We start from the raw sequence: 25,264 nt of genomic DNA, 5'->3' as shown, positions 1-25,264 counted from the left end.
TCACAGGTAATCAAGCAACACTAGAGTATTAAGCCAGGGATCGGATAGTAGAGCATCTGGTTAAGCACACTCTGCTCAAGGACTAGTGTAAGGAGCCCCAGCTCCCCACTTATAGAGGGGTCACTTCGCAAGCAGTGGAGCAGGTCTACAGGTGTCTTTCTCTCCCCCCGTCTGTCTTCCCCACCTCTGTCAATTTCTCTCTGTTCTATCCAACAACAAGGGCAACAAAATAGGGAAAATGGCCTCCAGGAGCAGTGGATTCATAGTGCAGGCTCTGAGCCCCAGCAATAACCCTGGAGAAAAAAAAAAAGTCTCAAGCCAAGCTGGGATCTATTTATTTCTATTTTTATATTTCTAGATATAGAGTGTAACAATTTGGCTTCACTGTCTGAACTATGTTCAGGCTCAAGATAGTAATTACACAAGCACATTCTCAGAAAGCCAGGGAAGCTAGTATCATCAGTAGTGCACCAGACCTCGAGACACTAGATATTGAGGTTCAATCCCCGAAGCACCATATGCTGGAGCTGAGTTTTGATTCCTCTGCAAGACAATAAAATAAAAGTAAAAAGATAAAGCAATCACTTTTAGTGTGAAAACTTCTTTATTTCAAGGTAAAGCACCTAAGTTCTTACACAACAGACAAAAGTAGTGTTCTGGCATGTTAATTCATCATGAACTCCCAAAGGCTGGACTGAATGGCCTTTTATAGTAGCTATTAGGTCTCATGTAATAATTCCCTTTGTTGATCCCGGTGATTCCACTGAAAATGAAAATCATAGCAGCCTTTCAGAACTAGCTCCCAAAATTGCATCCAGAACTTATTTGTCTAAAAGATCTAAGTTTTAAAACCATACACACACACACACACACACACACACACACACACACACACAATGATTACAACCATAATACTAACAAATTTAACCTTGGCTAATAGTTTTTCTTATTGTGAAATACTATGTTTATGCTCACTTCATAAATAGAAAATATTCAGACATTACAATTTAATCATATTTACTGGTTATATTTACAGAGAATGTTCAATGTGAATTCCTCATTAGCAATACTATACATTAAATTATAAGCAATATAATCCAATACAAAAGCTATCTATGTTGACCAGAGATAAAAACTATCTTCAGAGTTTAAATACATTACAAATTACAACAAAATAAAAATTAAAATTAAAAAGTAATCTTCAGGTGCAGAAAACCTAGAAGAATTCTCCAACATCTGCTCTCTTATCTCGGCATTTACTTCGAGCTTTTGTCCGGGCTTTGAAGGCAGCAGAATTATACAAATGCTGTAAGTGAAGAAAAATATATGTGACTCAAAAATCTTCAGGTATTTTTACAAAGCAGAAATCACACACATAAAACTATCAGTAAGAAAATCTGAGGGGAGTGGGGGTAGAAAAGTATATCAACATTTAATCTGATAAAGGGAGAAATGAATCATGGACTATTGTAAATGATATGTCTAACCATGCTGCCAGTTTAAATGACAGCTTCAATTTTAGTATCAATTACGTTCTTTCAATTATAAAGCCCAAAACTTTATTTAAACGGTGTAACAACTACATGTTTTCCTTCATTGGTGAAACCAGTTAAAGATGATAGACTAGCTTTGGAATTGACAACAGATATCGGAAAATCTTATCTGGCCCTGAATTTCAATGCAAGGATTTCTCTTTTTTATTTTTTTTATTATCTTTATTTATTTATTGGATAGAGACAGTCAGAAATTAAGAGGAAGAGAGAGACAGAGAGGGAAAGAGACAGAAAAACACCTGCAACCCTGCTTTACCACTTGCAAAGCTTTCCTCCTACAGGTGGGGGCCGGGGGCCCAAACGTGGTTCCTTGCATATTGCAACATATGCACTCAACCAGGTGCACCACTACCTGGCCCCTGTGCAAGGATTTCTTTAGAGGAATGATTCAAAAGCAAATGTAATGCATATAACCTTCTGTGTCCTTTAGTGTCATTTTCTCACTAGTACTTTTAAATCTTTCTCACATCTTTTTTTTTTTTTTTTAATTTGACCGGACAGAGACAAATTGTGAGGGAAAGGGAGACACCTGCAGCACTCCTTCACCTATTATGAAGCCCCCTGCCCCTATAGGTAGGGTCTGAGGGCTAGAACCTGGGTCCTTTGAGCATGGTGATGTGTGCACTCAACCAGGTGTACCACTGCCTGAGCCTATCTTTATTTTTTTCATCCTTTTGATCATATATAATACCTTGGGATTCTTTAATTTGGTGTTTCTATTCACAGACTCTTGCTACTATAGTTTTTATCTGCTACCAAATGACCTGGATTTCTCTGAAAGACAACTGCCAGACAAGTTTGCTATAGTCAAACTGTCACTAAGACTTTGTGAAAACTATGGGGGTTATCCTTAGGGAAGGACACAGTCAGTCCTGTGATGGTGGGTGGGGTATTGAACTATACCCCTGTAATCCTATAATCTCATAAACCGTTAAGTCACTAATAAAAATTTAAAATATATGAAAAAGCAAATGTAAAAAAAAAAAATCTAATACTTACATTAGTTTTAAAACACCAGAATTCAAGTATGTGGTACTTAAAATGATTAAACACATTCTATAGAAATATATGTAAACACGCTATACTCACTAGGGTGGAAATCATTTAAATAGAAAGAAAAGTGAGTAACAAATATTGGGAAGAATGCAGGTAAATTAGAGCCCTCATATAACGCTACAGAGAAGAGAATACAGAGCTCTCATTATAGAGTGTTGCAGTTCCTCTAAAATTTTAAACAAAAACTTACCATATGACCTAGTAACTCCACTAGCAGCATATACCAGAAAAGAACTGAGCAGTCGGGCAGTAGCACAGTGGGCACAAAGCACAAGGAACAGTGTAAGGATCCCGGTTCGAGCCCCTGGCTCCCCACCTGTACGGGAGTTGCTTCATAGGCAGTGGGTGAAGCAGGTCTGCAGGTGTCTATCTCTTTCTCTCTCTCCCTCTCTGTCTCCTCTTTCCATTTCTCTCTGACCTATCCAACAATGAAAACAGACAGCAATAATAATAACTACAACAATAAAACAAGGGCAACAAAAAGGGAGTAAATAAATAAATATTTTTTTAAAAATACAATCTGTTTGGGGCCTATAAAAGTTTGCTTGGTTAGCACACTGGCTTTACCATGTGTGAGACTCAGGTTTGAACCCCCACCACCACCACCACCCTTAATGCTGAGAGAAGCTTCAGTGTTTTCTCTATCTTTCTCAGGAAGTCAGCCCAGAGTAGTAAAGGACTCTTGGAAATGACCAAAAAAAGTTTGTTTTACATTATGTACTACAATAAAACTAGAAATATAGTTGAGGATTTTAAGTTAACTAAATACTTCAGTGTTTTCAGAGGATGCTTCATGACCAGTGAAGCAGGTCTGCAGGTGTCTTTCTCCCTTTTTCCTCCTCTCAATTTTTCTGTCCTATCAAATAAAATTGAAAGAAAATAAAGAAAAATACACACCAAGAATGGTAGATTTGTAGTGCCAGCACTGAGCCCCAACAATAACCCTAGTGGCAATAAAATAATCCCATAGAATAAAGTGAAACAATAAATAAATAAAAAGAAAAGAATTGATAAACAAGATGAGGTAAAATATTTGTCTTTAACCTGCCCATACCCCCCCCCCCACACACACACAGTCTAAATACAGAAAAGCTTCGATAGTTTTACCACAGCCATTCTGTCTGAACCACACAAGGAACGAAATACCCAGACACAGTGAAATACCTATCATCTGGTAGAATCCATACTCTAGTTATGCTTTTCTTTGGTGCACTCAGTTCTACTGAAAAGAAAAACCTACCCTTTCAAATCGAGAAATCTTCATTGTTTTCAGTGCTGCAGCATCAAGCATCACTGGGGGTCCAAGTTCAAACACGTTGCGAAGGAATTCATTCGACTAGGTAAAAGAACAGAGTAACAAAGCTAAGTAATCAGCTGTTTACTACATAAAGTAAGATGTGACTAATTCAAATGATGCAGAGGTTATGAATATGAGCTTAAGTCACCTATTTTCAACTTCTCATGAGACCAAATTGTTTTCCAATGCCTAAAAGCAATAGTCCCTTTAAACTATATGCTTTCAAACTAAGACCAGGATTATTTAGTACAGAAGAAGGTACATACTTACTCAACTTCCCTTTCAAAAATAAATTTCCTATTTTTTTTATAATGCTGGGAGCATCCTATATTTCTAACAGCAATTAAGTAAGCAATACTGAAAACTGCTATTTTACTACTGTATATTTCTGTTGTCACCAGGGCTTCCTCTCTCAAGGATAACTTTTCAGAGAAAGAGCAAGCACATATAGCACCTTCAATGCTCAAGGGGCTGTGCTCAAACCCAGGTCACATGCAAGACAAGTAGGTAAGGTATTATGTGAATCCCTAAAGCAATCATACAGAAAGGATGTTAACCACTTACCTGCAAGTGGTACTGCACCCCTGATCCAAGAATCTCCTTAAAAGTGTCATATGTATGCTTTTTGACCCAGCAATCTATATACATTCGTTCAGGACCAAATTTAACCGTTTCTGTTGGAAAATCCCGCTCCTATAGTCAACAAAGGAATTATAATTTAGTAACTAAAATGGTTTGAAGACATACTACATAAGCATAAATTTAACAGATGCAACATCTTGAAATATACCAACAGTGTGGTTTAAACTAATACCTCCAGGTCTGAAAGGTGAAGAGACCAAAAAGCACTATCCAATAAATGTAGGTATAGTTTGTCTACCTGTGGTTGGCTTAAAAAACACAACTAGGTTTGGATAAAAAATACTGACAAAAACAACACTGCTATGCATAGTTTTTTTTAAATTTCAGTATCATTTAACAGAGTTGAAAGAAAAAGCAGATCATTTCTATAAGTCTAGGATTAGGAGGTAGGAAGGTTTTAGGACAAGGTATATCCACACAGGTCAGTGGTAAAACTGAAGGGAAGCAGGGATCTAGGAAACAAGTAAAATAGGTTAACAGATCTGGCTGCAAAAAGGAGAACCAGACACTAGAGTGCTCCAATGGTCTAAAAGTATGTTTATTAATAAAATGAAAGGTGGAAGCCACATAGTGGTGCACTGGGTTAAGCACACTCTATAGTACACAAGGACCCAGGTTTAAGGTCCTAGTCCCTATTTGCAAGAGTGAAACAATGCTATAGGTGTCTTTCTCGATAACTCCCCTCCCCCCTCCCCTTCTCAATTTCTGTCCAATAAATAAATAAATAAATAAATAAAGGAAAGCAAGAAGGTAGCATTGAGGCTTTTAAGGTTTCAGAAGATGAAACAAAATTTACGAGGTATAGCCAAAGGTGGCCTATGTGAACTAAAAACTAAGACACTACAACAAATATAGAAACAGGGATTTCTTTCACTTTTCAGTTCAAACCAATCTATCATATATCCTGACTCTACTGAAGCTGCTCTCATCAAGGTCACCAATCACCTCCTAGTCAGTAAAAGCCAATTTGTTCATTCTTATTTTATCTAACTGTAGTATTTGGCCCTCTTGAGAAACCACAGTACAGGTTTAAATGCCAGCTTTGTTACTTCAACAACATACCATCAAAGAAGGTACTTTAAAGAAAAGTTATGTTCCAGAGACAGGACAAAACCAAGAAACTTAGGAAGGCTTTGCACTCAAGTCTCCAGCAGATTCACTGAAGACCTGGAAGAAGGAACCCAATCAAGACCAGGGTAGGAAGTAAAGTTCTAATAAAGAGGATTAGGTAAGCTTTGCAAGAAAGATCACTATAGAAGGGAACTGGGGATTCATTTCCAGCAGTGTCTGAAAGGATGCACAAAAAGCATGTTAAGGCTGGTACACATCTAAGATTTTGCATGTGTCTATGACAGTATTAAAAAGCCTACCTCCACCGCCCTTAGGATGTCTCTGAACACTGACCGCTGCTTTTTCTTGTCAACTTTAGCACGGTGCTTATTTCCATCTGTAGCCAAAGCCCTAAGCATCTGAGTCAAAGACTCCAGGTCTTCATAAAAAAAGTCCTGGTCGGGGGTGGGGGGAAAAATTGATTTAGTTGGTTACTGATTCTCCCCCAACCTCTTCTAGGGTAAACCAATAATCCACCTGGGAAACTATTTGGCAGTTCTATAAAAAGCAAGTAAATCTTCAAACTGTTTATAAAGATTTGGGCACACAGCACAAATAAACACACTTGTATTAGCATGTAAAAGCAGTTCTATGCCCAGAATCACATGTACCAGAGTGGTGCTCTGCCTCTGCGTTCTCTCTCATGTGAAAGCCTACCTCTTATATAAATACTCAAAAAGTGAAATGAAATGAAACTAAGACAGTCCAGGAGATAGTATAGTGGGTAAAGCATTTCACTCTAGACCTAAGACCTTCATTTTGATCCCCAGACCTTTATTTTGATCACATGTATGGTATGGCTCCCCTCCCCACTCTTAATCAAAATAAACCTTTAATGTAGAAATCCTTCAGAGAATGTGTTTAATAAGTAAAGCTACTGACTACATGCTGGTATGTACCACTGCCAACTAATATATTCCCTTTCCTGGTATGTCCAAATGAATTTAACTATCATAACTTACATAAAACTTCAGATTTCAATGAGTCAAACACATAGGAAAACCAACTTCCCAGTACCCAAAATACAAATCCACAGAATTTGTTCCAAACAGCTGTTTGGGAACAACTTACTGGCAAAAATGCAAATTATGAATAACCTTTTTAAAGGACTCAATTTCTAATCTACTGTTTTATTTCTCTACTGTCTTATTTCAAATATAAAAAAAAATCATTTACAAAGAGGTGCACAAACTAAGGTGACCAGAAGATAACAAAATCACAAAATATGTTTCCTGTTTATTACCACCTTGAGTCTATTATGGACTTCCTTTTATAAGTGAGTATTTTTTTTTTAAAAGCTCTTTTTAATTCCCTAATTACATTTTACAATCACAATGAAATAACAGATGATTCAAAGTTATTTAACTGACGAGACTGGAGCACATGCTTACATAAGCCAAAAAGTTGAACAATTTCCAGTTCTAATTACAAATGCCTGGTTAACTTTTTTTTTATTAGTGTTAATAGGAGTGTAATGATTAGTTCAGTGGTAGAACATTTGACTGCACTAGTGCTAACAGTCATTTAACTTCTATTATTTTTAAACTATTATTTTTAACTGTATCTTATTCAAAGTAGTCTTAAAGCTACATATGTAATTATCTAATCTCAAGAAATATAAATGTAACTTCTAAAATAAAAAGGACTTATATACTGATGGAAAATAAGCTAAAGTTTAACACAACTTCTTTACTGTCAATATTTGAGTTTTTTTTTCATTAACCGACCTCTCCAATATTTTCTCAAATATTCAATTTTAACCCCCTATGTCTGAGTTAGCTTGAAACAACACCAGTTAAAAATTTGCATCTAGGGTTAGAGAGATAATTCACAGGGTAAGAAACATGCCCTGTCACACACAATTTATTCTTTAAAACCCAATCTAAGTTGTTTCCTAAACTTTCCAGGAAGAATTTCACTCCACTAGACCTCCAGATTAAAACTCCTGATATGAACTACCTCCCAACACCACCACTTACTCCCTTTAAAACCTATACTGATTATAACAAATAAAATACTAGGTTAAGTTTTACAATTCATATTATTTTTGTCCTCAAACAAGAACTTCAGTAAAATTAAATGTTTGGATGAGTTCTCCTGTCCCTGTAAGGCAGGGAGCATGAGATATGTAAGTGGTAACATAGGTATGTTTGTACAACTTTAAACAAATTCAATGTATGACATTCATTATTATTTTAAGATGCATTTCAACAGAAAAAGAAAAGCAATCACCACTTCTCATCAGCTAGAGAAACAGAACATTAGGAAGTAGGACATCTGGTTTCTGTGCCCTAAGGTTAAAGAGACTAACTAGCATAATAAGATTAAATTGATTGCTAAACCTGAGTCCAATTTTCCATGTAAGAAAAGTCACTAGCTATTGACTACTGACAGCATTAATGACTTACTTTCTATTCTGAACTACTATGCTACAAAAGAAAAAGGGCGGGGGGGGGGAGAGGAAAGGCTAGGTTCAGATAAAGACTACCTATATACTAATTTTTTGAGAGCCTGAGCATAATTTTTCTTTTCTTTTTTTAACTTATTTAGGCTGGTGAGATAGCACAGCTAGTAAAAATGCAGAATTTGCTATGCCCAAGGCTCCCAGTTAAATGTCTAGTGTCCCATATATTGGAGTGGTGCTCTAGCTGCTCTAACATGTGATTTAATAATTATTTTTTTTCAAGAAATTTGTTTACTTTTATGAAGTACTGATTAGCTCTGATATATGTGGCTGGGTATAGAACCTGGGTCCACTTGCTTATGTAAATCTTATAAATTCTGAGCTATCTCCCCAGCCAATACCCTACACTAAGCATTAAACACTGACTAGAATAGGATATAAAGGATTAATGCAAACCAAGACATTTGCCATCATATATGGAATTATTCGTTATTTAATGAATTAATAATGGATATTATTTAATAATGTAAAGTCTTCAATTAATAAGTACCTAAAAGTACTTTGAATTCAAGGTTCAAAACCAAGGTTACCAAATAACAACAGATTTCCTGTAACATAAGACTTCCAGTATTAAATAAGGAACAATACCAAGTAAACTGGCATGACTGGTTGTTACTTATCGAAACAAAAAGGTTCCAGAGTCAACACAGGTAATGAACAACTATGAGTGAACTGCAAATCACATGTTCCACTTTAAAGGGCCATGCTCATTCCCATATTTGGCTACAAGAAACACCAACAAATAAACTCTGACCTCCAACCCATTACTTAATATCCCATTCATTTGTCTATACTTATTATAGGTATCTATGTCTGAATTATCTTAATGTGGTAAATAAATGTAAGCAGAATCATACAGTTCTATACAGTAACATTAAGTTTAAAGAATAATACTCAAGTGTGTCTCTACCAACTATTGCTTTATGCTCTTAAAAACAGGGTAGTAAATAGATTTTCAATTTGCAATGTTCCACAGTTATCATCCAATTCCTAACTGTAAAGGTAATGCCAGAATACTGGTTCTTGTTATACCACATTTTCCTCTACTCATCAGATACTTACATTCTCCATACCTCTGGCCACTTCAAACAGAAGTGCCAAAGATTCACCAGCAGCTATTCTCATGTTCACATCATCAGATGAGAGAAGATTTGGTAGTTTATAGAGATGCCTGAAAAATAGTCATTTTTACTATGAATACAACCAATCATGTCAACAAATGATCTTATAAAATGTGAACTAAAAATACATACACTTCAAGTTTTTTCTTCACTTCGTTAATTGGGCATATGGTTAGTAGCAATGTCCATGATAGAAGTGAACTGATGTGAAGCACTGTATTAGAGGTGCTACAAGTAACATTACTGTCTTTCTCTTTAAGATAGGACTTGGTGAAGATATTTTCCAAACATTCCAGAGTTGAATATAGCTCCTAATGAAAAAGAATGTGAATTAAGATTAAGATAACTATATTAAATTAGAAAATAGCATGCTGATAGGGGAAGTCAGAGGCTTCAACTTACAGTGATGTCATCTGTGGCAATGAAACTGCAAACACCAAAACAAGTTACACACTAAAAAAAAAAATTTTTTAAATCAGACATTAATATTTGTGATTTTCTTGTTAATGCGACATCTTCCTGCTTTTGTGATTCAACATGAAAATTTCTCTCAACTGTAATTTTATTAGGTCCTAACAAACATAGTATGAAGAGAAAAAACATATAGGATCAAGAGTTAAAGAAACAAGTGGGTTTCAAGCCAAGATCTGCTACAAAACTAGAGTTTAACTTTAGCAAAGTTATCCCTTGAGAATAACTTGAGTTATTCTCAAGTCTTCTTTCATTAGTCTAGTAGCACAACACAAAAGTCAAATAACTGTACTCAAACTTTTCACCTAAAGAAAGAACTCACTAGTTCAAATATTCATCTATTTGGTGTCACTATTTTATTACATTGTTCAAGTTTAAGTTGCCTCAGGATTGGGTGATAGCTCAGTGGGTTAAGCGCAGGTGGCGCAAAGTACAAGGATCCCAGTCCAAGCCCCTGCCTCCCTATCTGCAGGGGGGTCGTTTCACAAATGAAGCAGGTCTGCAGGTGTTTATCTTTCTCTCCGCCCTCTGTCTTCTCCTCCTCTCTCCATTTCCCTCTGTCCTACCCAACATCAATAACAACAACAATAACAATAACCACAACAACGATAAAACAAGAGTGACAAAAGGGGGAAAAAAGCCTCCAGGAGCAGTGCATTTGTGTTGCAGGCATCGAGCCCCAGCAATAACCCTGGAGGCAAAAAAAAAAAAAAAAAAAAAAAAGGTTGCCTCAATTTTATTCCTGGTAAAGGAATACGTCAATTTATAATCCTTTCTCCTAAAGAGAACAGAATCAAGAACACACCTCTTTTTGATTATTCTAAGAGAAATGGAAAACTAAAAATTGAGAGTGCCTACATTTGTTATGCCTTCTGCTAACATGCACAAAGCTATTAAGTTAGTTTTATAAGAGTTAAAGACCAAAACAGCGCTCAATTTGGCATGTGTGCTGTTAAGGATCAAACCTGGTACCCTATACATATAGATCTTGATTGACTAAAACTTTAGGGCTTATCTGATATAAAATAAATAAATCTCCCCCCCAAAAAGACTCAAATCCATTTTTTTAATATTTATTTATTTGTTTTCCCTTTTGATGTCCTTGTTTTTTTATTGTTGTAGTTATTATTGCTGTTGTTGTTGTCGTCATCCTTGTTGGATAGGACATAGAGAAATGGAGAGAGGAGGGGAAGACAGAGAGGGAGAAAGAAAGACACCTGCAGACCTGCTTCACCGCCTGTGAAGTGACTCCCCTGCAGGTGGGGAGCCGGGGCCTCGAACCGGGATCCTTATGCCGGGTCCTTGCGCTTTGCGCCATGTGCACTTAACCTGCTGCGCTACTGCCCGACTCCCCTCAAATCCATTTTTAAAACACCTTTAGATTCATTAAGATTCAAATGGTAGAATCCATTAAGATTCAGATCTATGGCATCATCATACACTACAGCTACTTCATCCTCATGAAAATGTATTTTTAAAAAATCTACAGTTTTCCAATACAACCAAGACACAGCACCTATGTTTTCCTGTCATAAGCAAAACAAGTTTATATGAACATTTAAATCACTTATTAGCAAGCAAAGGGAGGTGGGTGTGAGGGAATTCCAATGAAATTTATAATCATTTCAACTCAGTATAGTACTTTACACTTACATGAAATCTTTAGTTTCAAAGAGGTTGAAACTTGTTCTATAATGTCTCAGGAAATTCAAGAAAATTGTCATTAAGTTCACGTACTAAAATTAACATCTGGTATCCTTCCTAGGCAACCTTTAAGTTCTAACTCTAAAGTTAAGAAGTCTTACACTTACAGTTTGCCTAGCCTGGATATTAGCTGTTCCATCACAAATAATTTTCTTTAAGATTGGTCCAAGTGCTTTTAAAACTTCTTCACTTTCAATTCCAGGGCCCAACTGAATACAAAGAACAGATGCTAATGCCGCAGCTGCCCGCTGTTCATCACTCTTACCTATGAAAGAGGCAAAGGTGCAACTATGAGAACTTATTTTTAGCAGACTAATTTATTAAGGAAACAATATCCCAATTTGTTCAGTTTCAAAATTACATGCAGCACTTAGGAAATTCATAATTGCACAAATTTTGACATGACCTGGCAATCAATTGAGGTTAAAAAGCACACTTTACAAATAAACCTCACATCCTTGACTCACAACTTATTAGTCAAATTTCATTCTTGTTCTCAAAGCAGTCTTATTCATCTGTAAAATGAAGATAAGCACCTGTCTTAAGGAATACTGTTAAGCAAAATAATGACTTTCAAGCCAAAGCTTTTATGCACACATAGAATAATATTCATACAGCCCCTGAATTATCTCCCAAGAATTTCAGATATATACAGCCCACAAATTAAATTAAGGATTAAGGTCCTCCCTCCTGACTAAAAACGTTTAAATAGGGGCTATGCAACGGCGCACCTGCTAGAGCACACTTAACACTGCCCAAGGACTCAGGTTCAAATTCCTGGTCCTCACCTGCATGGGAAAAGCTTCACCGGCAATAAAGCGGTGCTACAGGTATCTCTCCTTACCTACCCTTCCTCTCCCTCTCTACTACCTGCTCCCCTATCTATTATTTGTCTGACTCTATCCAATAAATACACTTAAAAAAAAAAAAGCGCTTTCAAAAAATGTTTAAAGGATACAAAATATAATATAGAAACAAATTAACTCTCTTGAAAACCGCACACTCCAGAAAGTTTGGGGAAATGTTAAACTTATCATTTCATGAATAGTTTCAAAGTATGGGGCCGGGAAGATAGTAAATGAACTATTTATTAAAAAAAAAAAAAAATCATGCCTGAGACTTCAAGGTCCCAGTTTCAATCCCCAGCACCACCATAAGGCTAAGCCAAACAGTGCTCTGGTACCTGTGTCTTTCTATCTTCTCTCATTAATTGTATATATGTGTGTGTGTGTGTGTGTGTGTGTGTGTGTGTACATATATGTCATTTAGAATTTTTAAAAAGACACCACTTAAAACTACTACAAGAGATAGTTCCAAATTAAACACTGTTAGCAAAGTCATTATAATATCATGAAAGTTTACTCTGGAGCCAAGCAGTGACACATGCAGTAGGGAGTAGTATGCATGTTACCATGCCCCAGCTCTCCATGTTCAGAGGGTGAACTTCATAACAAGTGAAGTAGTGCTGCAGTACCTCTCTTCCTTTCTAACTCCCCCCACTTCTATTTCCCTCTCAATCTCATAAACAATGAGAGAAAAAAGAGAAGAAATCTGTGAACAGTGAATTTAGCATGTAGGCACAAATCCCCAGAAACAGCCTTACTATTTATTTTAAAAGTTATATATATGTTTGCTCTACTATCAACTATACCAACAAGCTGTATAATGTTGTCAGTCTCACGATTCTTAGAACTTATTCTGTACAGTGAGAATGGTGGATTAGAAAGATTCCCAGAAATCGGGTGGTAGCACGATGGGTTAAGCGCACATGGCACTAAGTACAAGGACCACCTAAGGACCCCAGTTAGAGCCCCCAGCTCCCCACCTGCAGGGGAGTCTCTTCACAAGCAGCAAAGCAGGTCTGCAGGTCTTTCTCTCCCCGTGTCTTCCCCTCCTCTTTCCATTTCTCTCTGTCCTATCTAACAATGACAACATCAATAACAACAATAAAAAAAAATAAAAACAAGGGCTACAAAAAGGAAAATAAATAAATATATATATATATTTTAAAAAAAGATTCCCAAACATTCACTCTTGACAAAAGCTTTCAACTGCATCAAAATGGTAAGGACATAAAACTAAATTTAAAGGAACACATGTGCTTCTTACATTTTTGTTGCTGAGAATAATCTGATAATGATAAAATTATTTTCCTAATGTTTTTACTTACCACTTAATTAGCAACTGGTTATTTCAAAAATCACAGTGTAGTAATACAGATTTTATCATTAAGGCCCCTCTTCATTCTGAAATATTCTATGATTGTAACAAAATGAATTTTAGAGCCTTTACCACAAAGTTCTAGAATTCAAAAATTTCCAAGGCACAATTATGTTTTAAGTGCAAGGGAAAATAAATGAGATTCCCCTTTTTCAATTTTAGAAAACTTTGGTGAAATAGTTTTTTAAGTCATAGTATTTTCTGTAACATCTGACATAAATTTCCAAACCTTTCCTATATACAAGAGAGTGGCAATTACAGCTTCAAATACAATAAAAGATGACACTCTATCTCTACCCTTCCTAGTTTCCAACTATCTAGCATAAAAACAAAACCAAAAGCTGTTTGGTTTTAAGTTTTAATGAGCATGGTGTACTTAACAATTGTACACTTCAAAGAGAAACCAGTATTCTAGGGCTATAACTAATATTTCTATAAAGAAAACAGCAAATTCCTTCTTATAGTTTTATGACTCAAAAATAAGAAAATTACCTTTTTTCAAGCAGCGTTCAATACTGTCTGTTAAAGTCATTCTTCTTTCCAGGATAAAGTCATAAAGCATTTTTGAAGCCAGTGCATTTTTAATGCCTTCAAGAGCTGCCTGTCTTGTTTTGGCACTATTTAAAGGAAAATGTTAGAACAAGATCATCTAGGTGAAATATAACTTAATTATAATAACTTTCTGCAGCTTACTCTTTTTTTCATTTACTGATTAAAAAAAATTAAATTGTGGTGGGGGAGATAGCATAGTGGTTATGCAAAGGGACCCTCATGCTGAAGGCTCCAAAGCCCCAGCCATATTCCATTTCCCAGGGCTTAGCAATGCTCTGGCAAAAAAAAAAAAAAAAAAATTTAAATTGTCATCAAGTTGACCATTTTTCAATAGTTTAATTTCTATCTGCAACTCACTTTACACAAAAGAATTTAAGCTTCTTTATAGCATAGTATTTTGTGTATTCGTATTATAACCACAACTTCAAATGGATATATATAGAGCTATCGGGGAAATTCGTTTCATTTTTGCATAGAAAAATTCCATGACTTTTCCAACAAACTAATAGTTTTAATCAATGTATAGGACATGTGCACCCATATTATATATTTAACTAAGTTAAAAATTATTTCACAAGAGGGGAAGTGATGCCAGACTAGCACTTCGGCATATGTGGCTTGGGAGATCAAACTCTGAACCTGTTAGTAAATCCAGAACTTTACTACCACTGTGCCATCTGTCACATGGCTAAATTAAGATGCATTACTATATATATATATATATATATATATGTAGTTATTATTATTATTATTATTATTATTATTTTGTTTTCAACCAGAGCACTGTTCAGTTCTGACGTAAGGTAGAAACCCAGGGATTAAACCCAGGGACTTGCAACTTTGGACCAAAAAATTATTTTGTTTAACCACTGAAGTTATTTCCCCCATCACTAATATCTTTAACACTACAAAAGTCCTAAATTCATGTTTGCATCTTATGAATCTTTTGATCCATGTATTTTAAATCTGCTTTAGAGTTATTCTAAAGCAAGAAATCAATTTTGCATTGGTATTTTTCATGCTTATAACTAAATTGGTAGATGAGAGCTTTAAAGCTGTCCTTTCTAGTTCAAGATTAATACTTTGTAAATTCTCATCAATTAGAATCTAATAGTTATGTGCAAATGGACTAGAATGACTAATGTGAGCCAATCTAATGTCTACTAATATATTTCTACCCACATTAAAAGTCCAAGGGAATAGCAAAATATCCAAAGCAAATAAATAAAGCTTCAGAAAAACTCAGTAGAGAAATGAACATATTGCACATATATGAACATGGAGGGGGGTCCGGGCAGTAGCACAGTGGGTTAAGCACACATGGTGCAAAGCACATGGACCAGCACAAGGATCATGGTTCAAGGCCCCGGCTCCTCACCTGCAAGGGGGTGACTTCACAAGTGGAGAAGGAGGTCTGCAGGTGTCTATTTTTCTCTCCACCCCCTCTGTCTTTCCTTCCTCTCCTGATTTCTCTCTGTCCTATGCAACAATAACAGCAGCAGTAACAATAACAAGGGCAACAAAATGGAAAAAATGGCCTCCAGGAGCAGTGGATTCACAGGGCAGGCACTGAGCTCCATGGATAACTCTGGGGGGCGGGGGGCAACATGGATGACTGGAATCACCCAGAATATCAGTGTTTCCTACCTCTTATCAAGTGTTAGGTCAATGAATCCTTTCAACTTGTACTCTAAGTCTTCTTGAGTTCCTTCCTCATCGAGGACTTCAGGTCCTAAGAAAGAACATACACCCAATCATTTTAATAGAAAAAAAGCAGATTGGGAATGAACAGCATACCTTAAGACTCCTCTACCTAAAACCACCTTCCACCAAAAGTAGCAAGTTTAAATTTTAAATTCATACCAGGCACCAGAAGACAGCTCACCAAGCAGAACGCACAGTTCACCATACATGAAGAATCGGGTTCTATCCCCTGGCCACCACATGGGAGGACCATACAAAGGGAAGCTTCACAGTGAAGCATCACTGTGGAGTCACTGCTATCTCTACCTCTCTCCCACAAAGAAATTAAGGGAATCAAGAAATAGTGAAATGGTGCAGGCAAATCTTGTGGTAATAAGTAAATAAAACTCATACCGTCCTCAGCAAAACTGGAAGGATCGCTATAACCACTGCAGTGGCTCATTGTTTCAATTGATGCATCTTCATCACTAAAAGGTTGAACATTTCGATGCTGACCACCTATTGGAGAAAAGAAAGTGAGTGTGAGTGATTTTGTTGCAATGGATGTGAATTTCTGATTTAGGAATTTGAGAAATCCAGTAATGAAGAACTCAAACTTATTTAAGAAAAAAGATGCCTCACACTCATAAAGTAAGTCAATTTGCTCAACACATATTTCAGAGCACCAAGTGTTAGCAGAATATACATGTCAGCCACTTAGTACACAGTGTCAGTTTTTGAAGATACAATGTTTAACATTACAGAATAATTCTAAACCATGACTTAACAATGAAAACAGATTCAGAAATAAAAGTATGATGCCATTAGTTCACTGTAAGAAGTAAAACCACGGTTTTCCAACTGAGAATAACTGGGCTTTTGTTAAGTATCAACTTATGTGTAAGCTTTAGCTTACACATCTTTTTTTTTTTTATTTATTTAAGAAAGGATTAATTAACAAAACCATAGGGTAGGAGGCGTACAACTCCACACACTTCCCACCACCCAATCTCCATATCCCACCCCCTCCCCTGATAGATTTCCCATTCTCCATCCCTCTGGGAGCATGGACCCAGGGTCATTGTGGGTTGCAGAAGGTAGAAGGTCTGGCTTCTGTAATTGCTTCCCCGCTGAACATGGGTGTTGACTGGTCGGTCCATATGCCCAGTCTGCCTCTCTCTTTCCATAGCAGGGTGTGTCTCTGGGGAAGCTTACACATCTTATGTGAAAGAGATCTGGTAACCTCTAGAGCCTGGTATTTACAGCTGCACAATTCTCCTGATCTAGGGGGTTTTAAAGATAACTTGAGAGCCCAGGAAATAGTTCACCAGTAAAACAAGTATCTTATGTGAGAGGACCTGGGTTCATGCCCTAACACATGGGAGCACCATGACACAGAAGCTCCAAGGCTGGTGGAGCTGTACTAAGGTGTTTCTCTCTTCCTTTCCCATTGATTCTGAGACTAGAAAAATGGGAGGTGGAGTGTCAACCTAGGAACTGCACCACAAAAACAAACAAAAGCAAGCAAACATGAGAAATTACCATTTGTGTTTATGAGCTATGAGCTATTCATAATGAGTGAGAGAAAGAGAGATGGGGAGAGAGAGAAAGAGAAAATAAAAAAGAAGCAGAGCATCACTCTGCCATATATGGTTTGGGTTACAAACCCAGGCCCTCATTGTGCAATCCCGATGCTCTATTACTGAGCCAACCCCACTTCCCAGCTGCTAGATAAAATTATTTTCAAAATTAATTTAACACTGAGTTAAATAAGCCCTAATTTCAGCTCTCAAGCTGAATGTCCAATAACTCTGAGCCCAAGTCTCAAATCTGAAAAATTAAGATTGCAGCAAATATGATTAGGTTTTTATTTTTAAGAAGTTTGTGACACTATCTTAAGTTTTTAAATAATCCTTTAAATTTAAGTCAACTACTATTAAGTGTTAGAATTTTAAGTGGGGATGGTCTTTTTTCTAATTCAAAATAGAAGAGAGCATATTCAAGAAGGAAGAGATCTTCATATTCAATTTTGCCTGCTATTCTAAAAAGAATAAACTGTGCCTAAGTACTCAAGTACATTGTTGTATGTTTTACATTGGGTTGTTCTAGTTCTCCCCCGCCAAGAAAATTGGATCAGTCCAGTTAGTTTCCCCGGCTGCCTGGCCCCACCCCTAGGAACCCTGAGAGAAGTGCCAGAGTTCCAGAGTTCCAGAGTTGGAGAGTTGCAGAGAGAGTCTTCTTGGCGCTGCCGTGGGGGGAAAGAGGCAGCAGAGTTCTGTTTGGTGATTAGTTTGGTTTAGTTCATGAATCATTGTTCCTGAATAAAGAAATACAGCTTCCCTGCCCAGCAGTTGTCTCCGCGTCTCTGTTACCCGCCTGTGAAGCTAGCCCAGCCAGCTAGAGCCACCGAATTTTAACAACAGTACATGGAACAGTTCTTATTGGAGTCAAGATCCCTTAACTTCCTAGAGTGCTTTCACAAAGAATAAACAGATCTTTAACATCATACTCTATTTTTAGATCTATTTTCATTTGTCTTCATGATTTAAAGTCATGCCCAACAGTTGAGTCATTCTACTTTATTTATTCCCTTTTGTTGCCCTTGTCTTATTGTTGTTATTGATGCTGTCCTTGTTGGATAGGACAGAGAGAAATGGAGAGAGGATGGGAAGACCAAGAGGAGGAGAGAAAGGTAAGAGACCTGCTTCACTACTTGTGAAACAACTACTCTGCAAGTGGGGAGCCAGGGGCTTAAACCGGATACTTACACTTTGCACCATGTGCACTAAAACTACTGCGCTACTGCCTGACTCCCTGAATCATTCTACTTTTACTAGCATGCATTCACAAGTCAATTTATGTTTTTTCATTTTCTTCATATTCAGACTATATTCAAACTTACTGTCTAGAGTATTTTACACAGTTTTACTCAGAGCTTTAAGTTCAATGACTCAAGGGAAACAGAAATTTGGATTGGGGTAAACCAAGTTTTTTTCCTAAAAATGTTCGTTTCAAATTTTTGTGCTGTGACAGTTGTACATATTTACATAAGATCAATTTTATTAACTTCCTAGACTCTCCCATTAACTCAAAAACTAAAGTTAAATGAAAAGCTAAAGTGACAGAAAAACTGGCTATCCAGTGAGTGTGTGTGTGTGAAGATACTACCTGAATCCTGTTTACATTACTTAAAAAAAAAAAAATTCAGTGATGGCTTGAAATAAAATTCAAGATTTTGACTTTTTTCCTTCTCTTCCTTCTATCATTATTTATCTGTTGAGTAAGTTCACATGGGGCCAAATTAAAGCTGCAAAATGTAAACCTCACCTCCATGTATTTACTTGCCAGAAGCGACCACTGTTAACAAGTTCTAGTATAAACTTTCAAAGATATTCATATAATATAGTTTTATAAATTAGTCAAGGATATTTTTTCCATTTGCTTATGTATAGTAAAACAGTTTTCAAAGTGAGAGTGACAGCAGAGGTAGGGCACCAAATTTCTATGCCTGAGGTCCCAGGTACAATCCCCAGCACCACACCATGCCAGCCTTGAGCAGTGTTCTGGTCTCTATTATGAAAGTACACACACCTGAGATTCTTCTCTAACTTCCAGAAAGGAAAGGGTACATCTAATACTGCCATTTTCAAAATGACCTTAGCGATCTCTTATCCATTATTTCTATCTCCACAAAACATCAATAAAGAGCTTCTATGAGCAAAATCCAAATGTTTATTTCAGAACATAAAGTGGTATCCTTAAAGTCTCAAAGAACAACAAAATGCCAAGGCAGACTAAGTCCTTTTCTATTGTCAGCTATTAAATGTTTAATACATAATGACAAGTTTAAGTGCTGCTATATACATCCTATAGAAAAGCTTTTTACAGTCATCTCTAACAAGAAAACGTATATTTACTTTCTAATGAAGTCATTCTAAGGGTCGAAGAGTGGCAACTGTGCTGACAAGATTCCTAATTTATAAAAGCAATTCTAAACCGATTATGTCCCCGGATACCCCAGTATTTAATAACCTCAACAAAAATCACTACATGAGGGTGCCTTATCTTGTTTTAATACTCGACTTTATTTTAGTGTGCTATCTTACAAAGTCTTCCCAATTGCGGTCCCATTTTCCCAACCATATGGTTGGTTCGAAGTAGCGACCCCATTCATTCTCGGCACCTACGCATCGAGGAAAAGCTTCAACTTTGCAGTAAGGAGACAAAATGACAATAAGCCCCACACAACTGGTCAACCACAACCTGCGCTCCTTCTCAATATCGGACTGACTATTCCAGGTTCGCTGCTGAGAGCCTATAAATTGTATCACAAAGGAGAAATATTTCTATGTCGGTAGGAGATGGCTTCTACTGTTGGCAGTGAAGCTGAAAGCTCCAAGCAGGGGCTCTGTGTAGGTTGGGACAGTAAGGGCGGGAACCCCCAGGGTCCCCCGCCTCCGCCCGGCCACGTGACCTGGCGGGACCAGCAAAAAAGGCCGAGGAATCGAGCGCCACACCGATGCTCTGCGTCACCCCGGCTCCGCGCAAAGCCCGTCGGTAGCTTAGTATTCCCAAGAACTCCATGTTGAAGCCAGGGTGGTCGGAGGCGGGTAGTGACAGCTACAACGCCAACTCCGAGCTCAGCCCCAAACCTCTGTCACTGCCACTGACACGTTGGGAAGGGCTGACACTAGCTTGGAGCAATCTCAGTCCCTCTCTCGCTCCGTCCCCCATAACTCCTGAAGCCGGGCACTCTCAAGTCCAAGGGGCTCGTACGCCCTCCCCGCCCCCACGGCCGGCTTCCCCAAGATTTTTGGTTCGCGTGCTAAATCCAAATGGCGCGAGGGACGGCCCCCGGGGGATGCTGGGTATTGTAGTCAGACAGCCTAGCCAGGAGCCCAGCAGACGCAAGCGTCTGAAGGGACAGAACTACAATTCCCACTGTACCCAAAGAGAAGAGACTCCCTAGGCCGGCCGGCAACCGGGGTGCCAGCGGCGGGAACACCTTTTACCTGCTGTCGCCGCCGTCGCTGCAGCAGCCCCTGAGCCGCTGCCACTACTGCCACCGCGGTGGGGAGCGTTCCTCTTCTTATTCTTCGGCATCGTGGGACGCCCGGTGCCGCCTGAACTCGGAGCTTAGCGAGGATCAGCCAATAGAGCTGCACTTTTTACTAGAGCGTCTGTGCGACGGGTGGCTGAGAGGCGAGTCTTCGGCTAACAGAGGCAAGAAGTGGCGAGGGTAAGAGTGGGCGGTGGCAGCAGCAGAAATCCCCGTGAAGAGCTGTGATCGGAAACGATACATGTTTCTCTCTAGCGCGGGAGCCAAGGCGGGGCAGGCGAGGCCACGACGCCTTAAGTAGCGACACCGCTGCCTGTCGTCACGATATGTGGGCGGGACTAAAACTCGCACTAGCCAATCCCCATAGGTTTTCCCCACTAGATTCCCATTTGGGTCAGACCCCCAGGTCGCTGACTACCAATCTGATGCCGCAAATCTGGCGCAGGGTTGGGCCTGTCTTCGTTACGCCACTGAATTCTGGGAAGTGTATGCCGGGTGGTCAGTGTCCCTGCACCTCCCAACCGGCTTTATCCCGGTCTTTCCTCCTCGTGACCCCTCCCCTGCCGTGGGGCGGCACCGCCTTGGTATGGACGGAGGTGGTCACGGATGGTGAGCAATGGTCCGAGTATTCGTGGTGACGACAAACCGGCTTCCAGCTGGGAGCTACGCAGTCAGTGTTGCTTTTCTTTATCCAGTGGCTCGAGTGCTTCTCTTCAACCTTTCACCTATTTTCTTACAGCCTCAACCTAGATACATTCGTATCCCGCCTTGGAAACCTTGTAGTTGTTGTGGTTGTTGAATAAGTTTAGCGACCACTAGATTTGAACTGTGTAGTTAAGAGCTAGGTACAGCACGCATACAATATGCTTTATTTACATCTGTAGTTTGTGTAGTTCACCTATTCTAGGAGGGAAAAAAAAAAAAGACTGGTTATTTAATGTCACGGGTTTTTAGACAAGATTGTGTCCTTTGACCATTATACCTGCCAGTTAGGTCACCCTGGGATAAAGGTTGATTTCAGAGAACTTGACAGCTGGTAAAACAAACATGAGCTATAAATACCAATAACCAATGTTTGTTATTCTCCAGGTGCCTTTTAGATTTCTGTCTTGCTTGTTAGGTTTATCCCGTATTTAGGTCCTGTTAATGAGCGCATGTCCTATGCCTTTGATGGCACAGACTCGCTGACTCACCTTGATATAGGTGACTCATCCCTCACTGCTCTTTTCCAAGTTCTTAGTTTCAACTTCCAGTAGCACTGGAAGGTCACACACGCACCTCAATCCAACATTTCTAAAACAAATACTGTTTCACAGTACTGTTTTCTTATGTACAAATGCACAAATCCATACATGGCTCCTTTCTCCCTTCAGTGCTCTTCAGTTTTGAAACCTCTTAATGTACAAATGCACAAATCCATACATGGTTCCTTTCTCCCTTTAATGCTCTTCAGTTTTGAAACCTCAATGTCCGATTCTACAATCACACATGACCTCAGTTTCACTTCATGCCTGGGTATTTTCATAAATATCCCAGTTTCTTCCCAACTTTTACTGCATGAAAATGCTGCCACTGTTTTGTTTTGGTTTGGTTTGGTTTGTTGTTGTTGCTTTGTGAATTTTTTTCTCATTTCTGTTTGTTATTCATAGTATGTTACAGATTGTAAGATTACAATGTATACACCACATCCACCACCAAGGTTCTATCCCCACCTTCTCACCTCCCAAAGATAACCATCATAGCTTTCACAAGTCTTAGAAATGGTTTCCTTGCTTCTGATTTTTTTTTTCAAGTTCATGTGTATCAGATCTCTAGATTCCACATATGAGTAAAACCATCTGGTAGTAGTTCTTCCTCTCTTTCCTTATTTCATTAAGCATAACCACATCCAGTTCTATCTCTTTTGTCCCAAAAGACACAGTGTCATATTATTATTATAACAGAACAGTATTCCATGGAATATATATCCCATAACTTCTTTAGTCAGTCATCTGTTGATGGAAATTTAGACTGTTTCCAGTTTTTAACTGCTGCTATATTAAACACCAACACTCTTAGCCTGGCCTAGTCACTCTCACCATTCCATTTTTCACTTCATCATACTTCCTCTGTTCTTCAGCCACACCGAACCACTCTTCATTTCCAGTTCGCAAATCTGCTCACCTCCTTCTATTTTATCTCACTTGTTCTGTATTCTTGTCATGCCCTTCTTCCCATCTCTACTTTATGAAATGTTATTCATCTTTCAAGATACAGATGTCACCCCCTACTAGAACTTTGTTTCCCTTTCACAAATATTAATACTTAGCAGTGCTCTTCTGGCACTTACCTCCCCACAGGCCTGACAATCTCTTCAAAGATGTACAAAGAACAATATTTCAGGGCTGCTTTTACTTTGCTTAACCCAAACTAGCAAGAAAACTCTATAGAGCAAGTAAAGGGGATAATGGTATAGATTAATGACATAGTTCTCAATGAGTCTCTTCTGTCATTCCTTCAGATGATTGTGCATCAAAAGTTGAGTGAGGTGACCCCAAGCTAAAGGAGCATAGAATTATCCTTTTATAACCCCAGGCTTTGTCATCCAGAAACAACTTGTACTCTATGCAAGGCAAGTTTTGTAACTGTGTATGCCATGTCACCCAGCCTTACTGACCAGATTTCATTCCTTTAAATTTGTGCCTTGACAGTACTTAGGGCTATACTCTTTCTATCAACATCCATCCCTGTGCACTCAGAGTTATTTCTTGGGCATGCCTGACCATGGCCTACCACATCATATACATTCTCCACATTTATCTGGGAAGACCTAAGTCATCTCGTAAAATTGTCAGCTCCCAAGAACAAGATGCTGGTTTTCATCACTTCTTTCCTTTGTGACACATAAAGTGTGTTATCTTCATAACTACAGGAAGTAAATGCTAAATTAATGTTTAAGGAACAAATGTGTAGATTTTCCTGCATCAAAAAAAAAGGAAGTGAGACAGGGAGATAGCTCACCCAAAAGAGCATACACCTTTCCATGTAAGAGACCCTGGGTTTAAGGCCTGGCACAACATTTGAGCACCATGAACTTCAGGAGAGGAGCTTCATGGATGGTAGAGAGATATTGTGGTATCACTTCTGTCTGTGTGTCTCCTCTTTTTCTCTCTGTGAATTAAATTTTTAAAATTAAATAATCAGGGCTTAGCAATACTACCCTAAGTTATTTCTCTAGCACCACATTTAAAAGGGGGGGAGGGGAGTTGCTACTCAGTGTCACATGAGAGGAGCATGACACACATGGAGTATGACTTGGTATAGTGAACTCTGAAAGATACTCTTGATAAAAATATCCTATTGTATTTTTATATATACATTTGAATTTCAGATTGGTCCAAGTACTAAAAGATTGAGCCACAGTTCTCATGAGACAGTGGTCTTTGCAGCCAGGGAGATACCCCTCTTGGTAAAGCATAGAACTCACATGCCTGAGGCTCCTAGTTTGAAGTCCTATCTCTCATGTACCAAAGGAGTGCCACTTTGGTGCCACTCCCCTCCTTCCCTTCTTGCACACACACAAGAAACTACTATAAAATAAATAAAAATAATTTTGAAAAGATAGATGAGGAAGAAAAACAGGCATATTGATTCAACATATTGATTTTGTAACATATTTATAGAAAATAGAAGACTCTCCAGGGTCGGTTGGTGGTGTGCTAAGCGTACATGTTACAACACGCAAGGACCCAGGTTCAAGCCCCCAGTCCCCACCTACAGGGGGAAAGCTTTACAAGTGGTTAAACAGGTCTGCAGGTGTCTCTCTTTCTGTCTCCCTCTCTGTCTCCCCTTACCTTCTCAGTTTCTGGCTGTCTCCAATAAATAAAGATAATAAAAAATAGAACAGTAAAATAAAAATTAAAAATTAAAGAAAACAGAAGAGTAACAATAGTCAATCATCAAATAACTACAGATACTTAGTACTGAAATAAGAACAACAACAACTAAAAAAAAAAAAAAAAAACTTAGCCAAGTTTCACTTTTTATTTCAGGAAAACCCTTCCCCCAAGGACATTTCCTTACATAACATTGACTGGTTTTTTTGTCATATGGTGGTCCTTAATTATAAGAGAGTCTAAATACAAGTATTTTTACTTGGGCTCATTGACAGTCAAATGTGAGGTTCTGTTGATAAGAATGAAGGGAAGATGATGGATATATGGTATGCAGTTATCAGTGTCTCCGTGTATTACTGAGCAAACTCTCTTATGGTCTGTTAGATAAATATCATATTTATTACCAACTTTCCATTCTGTTTCTCACTGAAAGCAAGAGGTTTTTCTGTTAAAACAC

At 38.2% G+C, this 25,264-nt stretch overlaps 2 protein-coding genes across 2 annotated transcripts; both read right to left on the bottom strand.

The window, feature by feature from the left end:
- Window positions 1–585: 585 nt before the first annotated feature.
- IFRD1 (interferon related developmental regulator 1) lies at window positions 586–21,023 on the bottom strand. The gene is made up of 12 exons (XM_007516136.3): window positions 20,886–21,023; window positions 16,288–16,392; window positions 15,838–15,922; window positions 14,131–14,255; window positions 11,526–11,683; window positions 9,646–9,696; window positions 9,376–9,554; window positions 9,185–9,293; window positions 5,919–6,053; window positions 4,471–4,599; window positions 3,850–3,945; window positions 586–1,306 (listed from the first exon to the last, which is right to left on the bottom strand). The coding sequence occupies exons 1-12, from the start codon at window positions 20,974–20,976 to the stop codon at window positions 1,217–1,219; spliced, it is 1,353 nt and encodes a 450-aa protein (XP_007516198.1). The 5' UTR covers window positions 20,977–21,023; the 3' UTR covers window positions 586–1,216.
- LOC132539918 (uncharacterized) lies at window positions 20,948–21,175 on the bottom strand. Its single transcript, XM_060196441.1, has one exon. It carries the CDS (start codon window positions 21,173–21,175, stop codon window positions 21,020–21,022), a length of 156 nt encoding a protein of 51 aa, XP_060052424.1. The 3' UTR covers window positions 20,948–21,019.
- Between the last annotated feature and the right edge of the window lie 4,089 nt (window positions 21,176–25,264).

The sequence above is a fragment of the Erinaceus europaeus genome, chromosome 8, assembly GCF_950295315.1.
Source record: "Erinaceus europaeus chromosome 8, mEriEur2.1, whole genome shotgun sequence".
In the NCBI taxonomy this organism is placed as follows: Eukaryota; Metazoa; Chordata; class Mammalia; order Eulipotyphla; family Erinaceidae; genus Erinaceus; species Erinaceus europaeus.
This window is presented reverse-complemented; position numbering and strand designations above follow the sequence as displayed.